The sequence below is a fragment of the Schistocerca gregaria genome, chromosome 1 (genome assembly GCF_023897955.1).
Source record: "Schistocerca gregaria isolate iqSchGreg1 chromosome 1, iqSchGreg1.2, whole genome shotgun sequence".
NCBI lineage: Eukaryota > Metazoa > Arthropoda > Insecta > Orthoptera > Acrididae > Schistocerca > Schistocerca gregaria.
In genome coordinates this window covers 868,804,784-868,818,995 of record NC_064920.1, presented here as the reverse complement: position 1 = coordinate 868,818,995, position 14,212 = coordinate 868,804,784, and the positions used below count along the sequence as shown (strand labels likewise).

At 36.4% G+C, this 14,212-nt stretch overlaps 1 protein-coding gene across 10 annotated transcripts in view; it reads left to right on the top strand.

The window, feature by feature from the left end:
• The window catches only part of LOC126273149 (kinesin-like protein KIF22), a 277,787-nt gene that overhangs the window by 50,599 nt on the left and 212,976 nt on the right, over positions 1–14,212 (top strand). For all 10 annotated transcript variants that reach the window (XM_049976670.1, XM_049976690.1, XM_049976635.1 and 7 more), the window contains one exon: positions 10,167–10,338. In XM_049976670.1, the coding sequence (XP_049832627.1) occupies positions 10,167–10,338 (172 nt within the window). The remainder of the gene's footprint in view (positions 1–10,166; positions 10,339–14,212) is intronic.

Below are 14,212 nucleotides of genomic sequence, written 5' to 3'. Positions count from 1 at the left end.
ATTAGGTGGAACCCAAAATGTTACAATAACTCTTGGGGTACTATGAGGAAATATTTTGATTGGCATTAAACACAAGCATAGTATTTAGATAAGCCAATGGAAGAAGAGGGATTGGTGCATATTTTAATTAGACGATTGCCCATCTATGCAAGAAAAGACATCTTATGTAGTGGTTGGAAAACAGTAGAAGAGTTGTTGTCTTTTGTTGATGCACTTGATGCAATAAATAAGGACGCAACAAAGCTTTACACGAAAGTGAAAATTTGAACTTTGAAAAGAATAGTGGAAATAATTTGAAAAGGCATGAGGCAAACTTAGCAAAAGTACACCAGTGCAATAAGAAAAGTTGCAACAATAATTATCAAAAGAAGCATCCACATTCAAATTTAGATCCAGTAACTTATCAAGACTTTGTACCGAGTAACCAAAAAAACACAGAATGGGAATTTAGTACCTCGTTATGGTAACCAACCCGTAATTATTAGTAACGAGGAAAACGTTGTTTGGCCTGGATCCAGGGCCAGGGCCCAGGTCGTGGAATTACATTAGGAGGTCAGATTCCATGTATGTTAACTTTACGTACAAAATACCCACAAGGGAATGGTTGTTGCTTGAAGAACCATGCTTAGCTACTAATAACCCACAACCTATAATGGCAGGGACAGTGGAAAATTCTGAGGAGGTTAACATATTTATAGATTTGGGAAGTGAGGTGTCAATCATCTCAAGCGCATTATTTAACTTCATACAGAATAAACAGCACTTACCGTTATTGGCAGTGACTGGAGTATACATAATCGGGATAACAGGAACAAAAAGTAAAGTTGTAAAATATGAAGCTCAGGTGAACTGCAGTATTGGAAATATGTTATTTCCGTCAAATGCTGTTGAAAGTAGAGAATATTGATAGAGTCGTACTGTTTGGCTTAGATTGGTTGTTGGAGATTAAAGTCATCTTAAACTTTGATGAACATCTTCTTTGTTTAAGTAAAGGGGACAGTAGATGGTGGGCACTTTTTGTGACAAATAGTCACTTCGAGGAACAAGCAACAGAGCACCAGTGTCTGCGATTAACAGCTACTGCACAATTATCACCAATAATCGATAATGTTGATCAAGGAACACATTGAACTGATATACAAGACAAAGTTAATGAATCTCTAATATTAACCAATCAACAAAGACGAGATTTGTATAAAATTTTAATGGAGTGTGAAGTGGTGTTTTCTGATATCCAGGTAATATCAGCGACTATATTTGTAAGTTGAAAATCAAAGATGATACTCCGTTCTTTTGCAAACCGTATCCAATGCCAGTGAGTTCGAAGGAAGCAGTTCAGGATGAGATTAACAAAATGATTGAAAAATGATTATAGAAGGAAGTTTCAGTCTAATGAATAATCCTCTGGTAGTGGTGAAGAAAGCTACAGGTGGGGTACAATTAGTTTTAGACTCTCGTACATTGAATCGACATATAGAGACGGAGGAGGACTGAATGATTAATATTGACGAATTGTTATCCAAATTTGAAAAGGTAAGATTCTTTAGCATGATACATTTGACTGCGGGATATTGGCAGATATAATTACATCCAGAATCCAAAAGGTATACAGCCTTTTTCTTTGATGGAAAATCATATCATTTCAGTGTATTGCCATTTGGACTCTGTGTCCTTATTTATATGTGCGTTAGATGAAACACTAGGGAGAGATTAATTGAAGGATTTGATAATATATAAAGACGATATCCTAATAATATCAGCTACTTTGGAGGAACATTGTCTAGTTTTGTGCAAGGCTCTGAAAAAATTTAAAGAGAAAGGTATTAACGGTGAAGCTGTCAAAATCATTTTTTGTGTGCCAAGAACTTACGTTCTTAGTGCATATTGTAGGGGTAGAGGGAATTAAACCAGACCCTGAACACACAAAAGCTTTCAAAAAATGTCCGCACCCCAGAAATGTAAGACAACTAAAAGGATTTGTAGGTATGGCCGGACACTATTGACGGTACGTACGAGGGCAGGAGTTAAATGACCACAGAATTTTACGTTTATTGTAAAAGGGAATACCATGGACTTGGGATCAAGGTGCAAATGATGCATTTGAAAATGTTAAAAGAGCCCTTGTTGAGGCACCCATATTACATCATCCAGTTATGGATGAACCGTTTAAAATTTTGACACATACACCTGATTAAGGTATTGCTGCCGAACTTTTCCAAGGAGAATGGGATCCGAGTAATGTATAACACACAACCATAGTGTTTGGTAGCCGTAGCCTAAATAAGCACGAAATAAATTACACAGCTATCAAAAAGCTGTTTGGGTATCAAAAATCCATATTTATACTGATCATCAAGCTTTATACTTTCTGATGAGTAGTTGATTACTACACAGTAGGTTGATGCGCTGGATGCTTTTCCTACAGGAATACGATATCAAGACACGATATGTAAAAGATTCCGAAAATATAGTACCTGATGCATTATCGAGGCTACTCTTAGAAATGGAAGACTTAAAACGTACGGAAGGGCCCGGCATTATTTTTGCCATTAATTTTAGGTCAGCAGAATATCCGAACATCAGGTTAAAGGAAATGGCTCAAAGAATAACAGAGAATGTCCATCATGATCCTTATTTCACAGAAATATTTTCTATGTGTATCCAACACATGTTACCTCCTAATCAGTTAGGAAAACGGAAAATTATTAGTCATAACTTGTTTTAGAGAGACAGCATAACATCACAGTGTTGGTGTTTACGTATTCCGAAGGTAATGGAAGATGACCTTGTATGGTATGTTCATATGGGGTATGGACATTTCAGAATCAAAAACTCTATATCCCATTTGAATAAGTTTTATTATTTCGAGAGGTTAGGTCGTAAAATAGCATCTTTGATTAGAACCTGTGAAACTTGACAGAAACTAAAAGAGAGTAATACTCACTTGAAATACAGAATGTATCTTATTATCCCTAAGTCATTACACGACCTTACAGCAGCAGATTTCTTTGGAACAATTCCATAAGGAAAGGAAGGAGTATCATATATTTTGGTTCTCGTAGAATGCTGGTCAAAATATGTTAAACTGTATCCTACTAAAAGAGCCAATACACAGACAGTTATACACTGTTTACAACAATACTTTCTAGAAGTAGGTAAATCAAAATGGTTTCATACAGATAACTGACCACAATTTGTGAGCAACAAATTTAGAGAATTGCTAGTGTGGGAAAGTGTTTGACAGGTGTTAATATCCAATTATCATCTATCATCAAATCCGTGTGAACGGGTAATGAAGGAAATTGGGAAGTAAAAAATGTCGTACATACTGCCATGAAAAACATACTTTGTGAGCAACGAAAATTAAGGACTTTGAACTTATCCTGTATGAATTACCCCACTTATCGACTGGGTTGACACCTTTAGATGTTATAGGCAAACCTTTTGTAGGAGAGCCTGTAATTAAGTAATTTAATTGGCCTATTAACCTAGTGTCAATTACGAAGTAAATCAGGAAATAGTTTCTAAAAATTTGATTGAAAAGGCACAACAAAGAGTAAGTAAGCACAATGGAAAGGCTGTGGAACCTCAGTACCAAGTAGATGACCTGCTTCTTATAAAACATCTTCCCAAGTCAACTCTGAAGAAAGAGACTCATAAGTTCTTTCAAAAATATGAGGGACAATACCAGGAACAAATGGTGGTCCATCCTAAAACATTATTTTTAGTAGATCCCACAACTGGATTAGGAAAGGGGAAAGGATGTAAAATTGTATATCCCCCAGGGACGTTAACATTCTGAGTTAACAGATGGAGTGAAGACCCTCGGATCCCGAGTTGTTTTCAGTGTTTTTTCCAAATAGTTTCATGCACCGAATTCCTGTAAGATCTAGAACTATCCTAAAATCTGATTGCTTAGAAAACTGGATATGACCATAAAATAGAGAACAACTTTAAAGAATAACAAAAAAGATGATATCTAGACGAAAGAAACTGAATAAAGTAGTGTATTTGTGGAAAATGTAATATGATGTGACTAATTCAACACACATCACACCTTTCAAACAACCCTCACAAACAAGTGTGCCTGATTCTTCTTCATTTTCCGTTTCCACAGGGTTGCTAAGATTTTCTTTGGGGACCTCAAAGGGTGAAGGTGGGACAAGTCCATTCTGTAGGAGACGATTTAACATCAAACCACCTCCGGCGTCTCCCTCAAGTACCCGAGAGGTAGGGATCCTGGGGAAGGGGGATGGGAAGGGTTCCCTGTCTTTGGGGCTATCTTCTCTCTTCTTCTTCGATCCTAGCAACCACATTTACTTTTTTCCTTTCTTACTTCTCATCTTGAGGACCTGTCTATCATTTCACTATTTCCATATTCATAAACTTCTATCCTTGAAGTCCTTCCTTATTTCTGTGGTTACTAATAACTTACATCTTATCTTTAGATAAGAAGGCTGAAGAATCAGACTACATGAACACACATTCACATTTTTTAAATTTATTTATTTTATTATCCATCTTTAGGCATTAAAAATGCAATTGATGTCATCATTTGTGTACATATACAGTTTACATAACTAACAGAAATGGTGTAATACATTGTAGATCATTATTGTCTAATAAGATACAAAAATTTGTCCTTGGTGCTGCACAAGGTATTTGCATTATATTTACATGTATAAGTTTAATCTAAGTGGACTATATTAGTACCGGTACTTAAGATCATCTTTAGTGCACATTATAAACTCTTCTTTTGTATAAAAAGCTTTTTCTCTAAGCCATTTCTTTTGACACTTTTAAACTCATTCAGTGACACATTATGTGCCTCTATTGGCAACATGTTAAATAGTTTTATTCCCATGTACCTGTAACTATCTTGAGTTTTCTTTAGTCTAGCAACTGGGATGTCAATTTGCTGTTTTATACGTCTGTCATGGTGATGGATAGATTGTTGTAGTTTGTGACTGTGTTGGTTTTCTTTTGTGTGTATCAGACAACTCAGTATAAAGAGGGCTGCAACTGTTAGTATTTTTAGATTTTTGAAAAATGGTCTACAAGACTCGTTATTTCTGACTCCATGGATGCATCTGACTGCCGCCTTTTGCCAAATGAAAACTTGTTTTGCTCCGGGTGAGTTTCCCCACAACAAAGTGGCATATATTAAATGGGTGGGGGAAAAAGGCATAGTATGCATTGGGTAATAACTTACCACTAACACATGACCTTAGTTTACCTAACAAATATGTCACACGTCCTAACTTAGTACAAATATAATCGGTATGACTCTTCCACGTTAATTTTGAATCAAGATGGATCCCAAGTAGTTTAGCTGAAACACTATCAATCTTATCACTCTTAACACACAAGCTAAAGAGAATATTTACAGTTTTATCATGATTTATATGCAAGTCATTGAGTCGGAACCACTTGATGGCTGCTCTGAGATGAGCCTCACTTTCCTTGTTTAATTTTCCTAAGTCTTTCCCTGCTGTAACAAAAGTTGTATCATATGCATAGAGTGTGGATTTACATAACATGATGCTGGGCAAGTCATTTACATATATTATAAAAGGTAAAGGTCCGAACACAGAGCCTTGTGATACACCCCGCATGATATTCAAAGCATTTGACCTCATATTATTAAAGTGTACAATTTGTTTTCTGTCGCTCAGATAGGATTTGATCAGAGATACTTGTGAGCCTCTAATACTATACCAGTGCAGTTTTCCTAGTAGTATTCTGTGACTGACAGTCAAATGCCTTGCTGAGGTCCACAAGAGTGGCATTAACTGATAATCCGGATTTGAATGATGACAATATATATGAAGCAACATCTTCAACTGCTTTTGCCGTCGACAGGCCGGACCTGAAGCCATACTGAGAGTCACTAAGAATATTATTCACAGACAGATGCTGACTGATTTGGAGCTGTATGCAATATTCCATTACTTTTGATATGATGGGTACAAGGGAGAGTGGACGGTAATTATTAGGACAAGACTTGTCACCTTTCTTGTGCAGTGGAGTAACGACTGCCATTTTTAAGGATGAAGGGAAACAGCCACTGACAAACATCCTGTTCCTGAGAGATCAGAGTGGATGTGGCTGTTACAACTGCTATTTTTTTTATTATAAAATTGGAGAGACTATAAATGTCTTCTGATTATGAGTAACTTAATTTTGCTATTGCAGTTTTAATATCTGTTACTTTTGCTTCTTTCCATTTAAACACAGGAACCATATCCTCAAAATTGTGTAGAAATGAATTTCTGTTATTTGATATATGGTTGTTGTCACATTTATGGATATGTTCATTTGCAGCAGTGTTATTCATACTGGCAGCATTAATGCAGAAGGTGTTGAAATCATCCGGTGTGATACAAGCATCACATGAATTATTTTTGTTAACATCTTTATTTCTACCCAGATGAGTCTTGATAACAGTCCAGGTTGCTTTGCATTTATTTTGGGACTTATTAATATAATCATCATTTGTCATGCACTTGCTTAACCTGATTTCTGCCTTGTATTTGTTCCTCAAACTTATGTAGTTTGCTTTTTCAGCTTCACTATTTTTTGATTTGTCATAGGAAATCATTAACAGAGTTCTGTGCCTTTGTAGGTCAGGTGTGAACCAGTTATGCACTGATGTGAGACCATGTTTCCTCATAGTTCCCTTATTTTTTCTCATTACTTTAGGCCAGCAAGTTTTAAATGTATCTGACAATGCACTAATGAATAATGTAAACACTTTTTCAATATGATTACTTTTCAGCAGAATGTAATTCCATTTTATCATCTTTATTTGTGTTCTGTAGTTATCAATGTTCTCTTCATTCAAAACCCTAATGTACAGGGGCTATCCAAAAAGTACATTACGTTTTGGAATTAAAAATAAATAAGTATTGGAATTTTTTTATTATATACAGATGAAAGCCACACTTAAATACTACTTTTCTACATAGTTGCCATTTAAATTAAGCCACTTTGAAATTCCTTCGCAGTAAAATTTGGCTGCCTGCGCCTTCAACCACGTCGTTACCTCTTCTTGAAGCTGTGTGTCGTCGTCAAAACTCTGCATAGCCAACCACTTCTCCACTGGTGGGAATAAGTGGAAGTCGCTCGGTGCCAGGTCGGTACTTTACGGTGGATGAGGAAACAACTCCCACTTAAAAGATTCGAGAACTTCACGAATGGCATTTGCTGAGTGGGCCCGGGCGTTGTCGTGAATCAGCAAGATCTTTGAGCCCAACTTTCCCCTGCGCTTGTTTTGTATTGCTCTTCTGAGGTTGTGCAGAGTTTGGCAATACCTTTGAGAGTTTATTGTAGTGCCTCTTTCCAGGAAATCCACAAAAATCACACCTTTTCTGTACCAAAAGACAGTCATTACGTGGTTGAAGGCACAGGCGGACGAATTTTACGACGAAGGAATTTTCAAGCTCGTCCATCGCTACGATAAGTGCCTTAATTTAAATGGCAACTATGTAGAAAAGTAGTATTTAAGTGTGGCTTTCATCTGTGTATAATTAAAAAAAATTTCCAATACTTTATTTATTTTTAATTCCAAAACTTAATGTACTTTGTGGATAGCACTCGTACTTAATTTTATTGGGGACATATGCTGGCTCTTTTGTTAGCAATTTCATCCAAATACCTTTATGATCTGATAAAAAATTAGTATTGAATAGCACTAGTTCATACCGATTTGTCTCAACATTTGTGAATACATTATCAAGCCAGGCAGACTGTCTTGTTGGGTTTTCATCAATGCAGTGTAGGTCATGTGATCTTAGCATATTCAGAAGATTAAGTTGTTTAGGTGCGTTCTGCCTAATATCAATGTTTATGTCACCAAAAATTAAAATCCTATATTTAGGCCACTTATCGAGGTGACCTGAGTCGAAACAAAGCCCCAGGAGTAGACAACATTCCATTAGAACTACTGACGGCCTTGGGAGAGCCAGTCCTGGCAAAACTCTACCATCTGGTGAGTAAGATGTATGAGACAGGTGAAATACCCTCAGACTTCAAGAAGAATATAATAATTCCAATCCCAAAGAAAGCAGGTGTTCACAGATGTGAAAATTATCAAACTATCAGTGTAATAAGTCACAGCTGCGAAATACTAACGCGAATTCTTTACAGAAGAATGGAAAAACTAGTAGAAGCTGACCTCGGGGAAGATCAGTTTGGATTCTGTAGAAATATTGGAACGCGTGAGGCAATACTGATCCTACGACTTATTTTAGAAGCTAGATTAAGGAAAGACAAACCTACGTTTCTAGCATTTGTAGACTTAGAGAAAGCTTTTGACAATGTTGACTGGAATACTCTCTTTCAAATTCAGAAGGTGTCAGGGGTAAAATACAGGGAGCGAAAAGCTATTTACAATTTGTACAGAAACCAGATGGCAGTTATAAGATTCGAGGGACATCAAAGGGAAGCAGTGGTTGGGAAGGGAGTGAGACAGGGTTGTAGCCTCTCCCCGATGTTGTTCAATCTCTATTTTGAGCAAGCAATGAAGGAAACAAAAGAAAAATTCGGAGGAGGTATTAAAATCCATGAAGAACAAATAAAAACTTTGAGGTTTTCTGATCACATTGTAATTCTGTCAGAGACAGCAAAGGACTTGGAAGAGCAGTTGAACGGAATGGACAGTGTCTTGAAAGGAGGATATAAGATGAACATCACCAAAGGCAAAACGAGGATAATGGAATGTAGTCGAATTAAGTCGGGTGATGCTGAAAGAATTAGATTAGGAAATGTGACACTTAAAGTAGTAAAGGAGTTTTGCTATTTGAGGAGCAAAATAACTGATGATGGTCGAAGAAGAGAGGATATAAAATGAATACTGGCAATTCCAAAGATAGCGTTTCTGAAGAGGAGAAATTTGTTAACACCGAATATAGATTTAAGTGTCTGGACGTCGGTTCTGAAAGTATTTGTATGGAATGTAGACATATATGGAAGTGAAACACGGGCGATAAATAGTTTAGACAAGAAGAGAATAGAAGCTTTCGAAATGTGCTACAGAAGAATGCTGAAGATTAGATGGGTAGATCACATAACTAATGAGGAAGTACTGAATAGGTTTGGGGAGAATAGAAGTTTGTGGCAGAACTTGACTAGAAGAAGGGATTGGTTGGTAGGACATGTTGTGAGGCATCAAGGGATCACCAGTTTTGTATTGGAGGTTAGTGTGGAGGGTAAAAATCGTAGAGGGAGACTAAGAGACGAAGACAGTAAACAGATTCAGAAGGATGTAGGTTGCAGTAAGTACTGGGAGATGAAGAAGCTTGCACAGGATAGAGTAGCATGGAGAGCTGCATAAAACCAGTCTCAGGACTGAAGACAACAACAGCAACAACAACAACAACAACAACAACAACAACATCATCAAGGTGTAATATCAGTTTATGTAAGGCCTGTGCAAATACTTCAACATCATTATCAGGTGTGCGGTATACAGACACAATTGAGTTTTAACATGGGCAGTAACATTGCTGCTATTTCCAGAGAACTGACATAAAAGTGAACTAAGTAAAAAGTTCACTTTGACAAGAAAAAGAGAGAAAGAAGAGGTAAATCTTTCACTATTATGCCATGGCATTTTCAAATTTCCATTACTAAATGTGTTTTAAGTCATGTATTTTGTCTGCATCATTACTATTTCTTAATGTGTAGACTACTTACATGGTCAGGGATTGGAAGAAAGCTTTGTATTTGTGCAAGTAAATAATCTCCAAACAACCCAAAAAGCTTCATGAAAACCAAATATGTATGGGCAAATGTGGAAATATTTTCAAAAATGTATGGAATGTACATGTCAAAAACAAGAAATAAAATCAATTACTGCTAATTAAGAGGTGTACTGAATAGGTGAAAAGTTATAGCTTGCTATATTTCAGCTTTGTCAATTCCTAATCATTAGTGTAAGTATGTGTGTTCAGTAAAACTTTTCTGTGTTTGTGGCTATGTCATGATATTGTTCTCCATACCACCATTTCACCATCAGCATGGTGTATTTTCACTGACGATTACAACAGCCACAGAAGCCTATACTCACCCTTAACTTTGTACAATACATTAAGTATAGCTAATTTTGTGAATGTTCATACTGTGTCCCATATAACAAATTAAATTGAGTTTTACAATTTTTACAGGCCTTTGGTGACACTTTAAACTCTGGTCTTATATCAAGAACAGCTAAAAGATTATTTGAAAGCTGTTGCATCTCTGATGATACGCTGACCATATCTGTTTCCTTTGTGGAAATATATAATGAAGAGGTATTTGAATTATTAACTGACCAGCCAGTGAGACTGGATGTGAAAGGTAAGAATATAAGGAAATATTTTTATTCAATATGGTACTTTTTTTAAACTTAGGCTGTTATTTATTTTCAGTATCAGTTTCAGCCTATGAAGCCATAGCCTAGTATCTGCACAGAAAAGCATACTTACATTACCGGTATGAAATAAGATCTGTTGTGAAGGTAGATTAGTGGAAAATACAGTTACCTTTAAATTTACCAAATGCTTAAATTAGTAGCATTTTCACTATCTGTGTCTCAATTTGTATTGGTTTACAAACTATTACTAGGTGATTTGTAAGTTTGTGCATATAGGGTGGGGAATATGCACAGGTATAATTTTGACAAAAGAATAAAGTTGCAGTTGTCTAATAATCTCATTGTAGAGAGAGGGAGGGGAACTAATAAAATAAAATAACATAAAATTATTAAAAGGTGTTATTGAATTTGGAGTTTGAAAATTTTCTGAGACATTTAAACAGAGAGCTGAAAATGTAATTAACTATAAATGCTATGTCAGTGACACATTTGTTCTGTTGAATGGTGCAGAATATGGAATTGCTGACATGTATATACAATTAAATAGTATGCTCGATATGATCAAATTTACCAATGATGTAGAAGTAAATAACTGTATTAACTTTTAGGTATAACAATAAAGAAAAAGTATTCAATGCACAAATTCAGAATTTATTGGAAATCAAAAACTACACATGCATTAATTGGTAACAGATCATGCAATACAGCAATTCACAAAATAAGCATACTTCTACACAATGTTATGGAGAATGATAAGTTTTCAGCTGGATGAAGGTAAAACTAATAACAATCCTTCGAAACCTTGCCAAAGCAAATGATCTTTATCCAAAAATGATTAAAGAGATGTTTAAGCAAAAATTAGAAGTTGCACAGAAGTCAGCCACTGAAGATCTTACTCCAGGAAGAGAAATGACTAAACAAAATAATAATTTTGCAGTTGCCCCTATTATGGCAATATTCTAAACAAAATAGCCAGAATTAAAAAATGGTTTCACCCAGAAAACAATATTAAAAACATGATAAGACATGACACACAGAGTAGAGAACCGTTATATAAATCAGGAATCTTTAACTCTTAACTACTATAGACCGTCTCTCACACCGCTGCAAATTTTTGTGTCGATATATTTCTCACACCCCAGCAAAGCCAAATGGACTCTTCTGTTTACCTTCCTATAGGATGTCAAGTTACAGGTGCCAGCATTGTTGCTGCTCTTTGGTCCATGATTATTAGCCTTGAGAGGTCTCACGGACGTACCATAGTGTTTGTGTGCCGTGTTTTTGTTGCATGCTACTGTTTCTCCATGGTGGGGAAAGCTGGGCCTTCTATGCAACGTGTTTTATGTGAGGCAGATGTGGATGTTCAAGATCTCCCCATTGAATCTTTGGATGAAGACTTTGATGACAGCAATAATGACCCCGATTTTGAGATGTTAAGTGATCACAACACAATTTCAGGGCAGGTAACTGAAAGTGATGAAGATGTGACAGCTGATGAAGATGGAGCTTACTTCTTCGGTAAGAATAGATGTTTTCTATGGAGAAAAAATCAGCCACTAGTTAACATAAGAACAAGGCAACACAACATCGTCTTGCAGCTTCCTGGACTGCGACAGATGGCGAAAAGTCTTGGAGAAAAACGTGCTGTTTTGGAGGTATGGAAACTGTTCTTTCCACCAGACATTCTAGACGAAATCATTCGACGGGCAAATCTGAAAATATCTAAGCTTACAGCACAGTATGCTAACGATCGCTTATCCTATCTACAAGGTATTTGATGTCATTGAATTGAAGGCTCAAATTGGTCTATTAGTGTATTCAGCCATTTTCAAGTCGGGGAACGAGTCTGTTTACAGCTTGTTTGCAACTGATGGAACAGGCAGAGATGTTTTCAGATGCACTGTTAGCAAAGAAAGATTCCTGTTTTTATTGTCTGCATTACGATTTGACAATCCAGATGATCGGTGGAAAGAAAGAAAATAGACAAATCAGCAGCAATTTCACAAATCTTTTTGTGTTTTTGCTACTCTGTAGATGCAACAGTGTGTGTCGATGAAATGCTTGTTCCTTTTCGTGGAAGGTGTGGGTTTAGAATGTACAAGCCAAACAAACTGGCATAGTATGGCCTGAAAGTTTACGGTTTTACACAAGACATGACTCTGGTTTCCTTTGTGCCCAATAAGTCAAAAGCTGCAATACTGATCTCTTCTATGCAGCATTCAGTAAACAATGGTCCTGAATCAAGAAAACCTGAGATCATCCCGTTTTATAACACAACAAAAGGTGGTGTGGACTGTCTCGATCAAATATGTGCAGCTTATACGTCAAGTCGCCAGACAGGAAGATGGCACATTAGTGGGTGTCGCTTGCGGTGTAAATTGTTATGTGGTACATCTAGCTTATCCAAAGGCAGAGGTAATGTCGAGATTGAGCTTCATGAAGACTCGAGCAAGAGACCTAATTGAACCTCAAATGAAGTGTAGCATTGAAAATTCCCCAGCAGACAAAGAAAGGAAAGAAAATGGATATTTTGGTAGTGTCCAAAATTTTTAGTCATTTTAAAAATCAGCCAGATCAAATTATAGACAAACAAACAAAAATGAAAAACACAAGATTTGTCTATAGCTTTACTAGAATTTTGCTTGCGGCTAATCAAGAGAAAAAAATGGTGATTCCATTTGTAATCCCCTCGCTAACAGATGAGATGAGCTGTAAGTAATTTCTGCACTGACGGATAAAATTATTCATATTACCTACATAGTAAGTGAAACTGAAATTTTTGAACTCCCCATTTTGTAACATATTTTAATGATTTTATCTTATTTTATGAGTTCTTCTCTGTGCTTATACGTACTTATGCACTGCTGTTATTAGGCACCCAAACTTTCTTCCATCAACATTTTATTCTTTGTTCAAAATTAAGTATGTGTATATTTCCTGCCTTATATGTACAAAATAAATGCCAGGATACATAGACCAGTTTGTAAACCAATATGAACTGAGACACAGGTTGTGAAAATGCTACCAATTTAGACATTTGGCAAATTTAAAGGTAACTATTGCTTACGCTAATTTACCTTCACATCATTGTACTCTTATTTCATATTGGTAATGTAAGTATTTGTGTCTGTACAAATATTCACTAGACAGTGACTTCAAAGGCCAAAGCAGTAGTAAGAATAAGTAAATAACAGCCTAAGAGAAGAAAAATGTCCTGTTCATTCAGTTGTGATGATTGATTGAGGGATTACATAATCTTTTTTTGTGAATGTGAGACAAAACCACTTAAAAGACACATGAATAGACCTTTTGATGAACATTCATTGAAATCATTGGAGATGATCTTACTTATTTCCAGTTCTCATTCCTGAGGCAATTATTGAACAAAGGGGCTCCATAGAAGACAACATAGATATATATTGAACACACAACACCCATGTATTCTAATGTTGACCCATTGGCACTGCTGGTTGCGGGTGCAGTGGGCACTGGATCATTGAGACTGGGTGAGGAATCAGTGGAAACATGCCACATGGTCAGATAAATCACTTTTTTTTGTTACACCAGGTCGATGATCATGTTCGGATATGTTGTTCAGATAACGGCTGCTCAAAACATGCACTGCACCATGCATACAGCTCAGTGTGGGAGTTATTGTGCCATGGGACACATTCACCTTGGGTCAGTGGTAGTGATTGAAAGAACCATGACAGCTGTTGAATACATGAATGTTATTGAGAATCACTTGTATCCCTTCTTTCTTGATGACTTTTCTGAAGGTGATGGCATCTTCCAATGGGATAACTGCCAAGGCGAGAGTTGTGCAAAGTGATTTGAGGAGTATGATAATAAACTCAT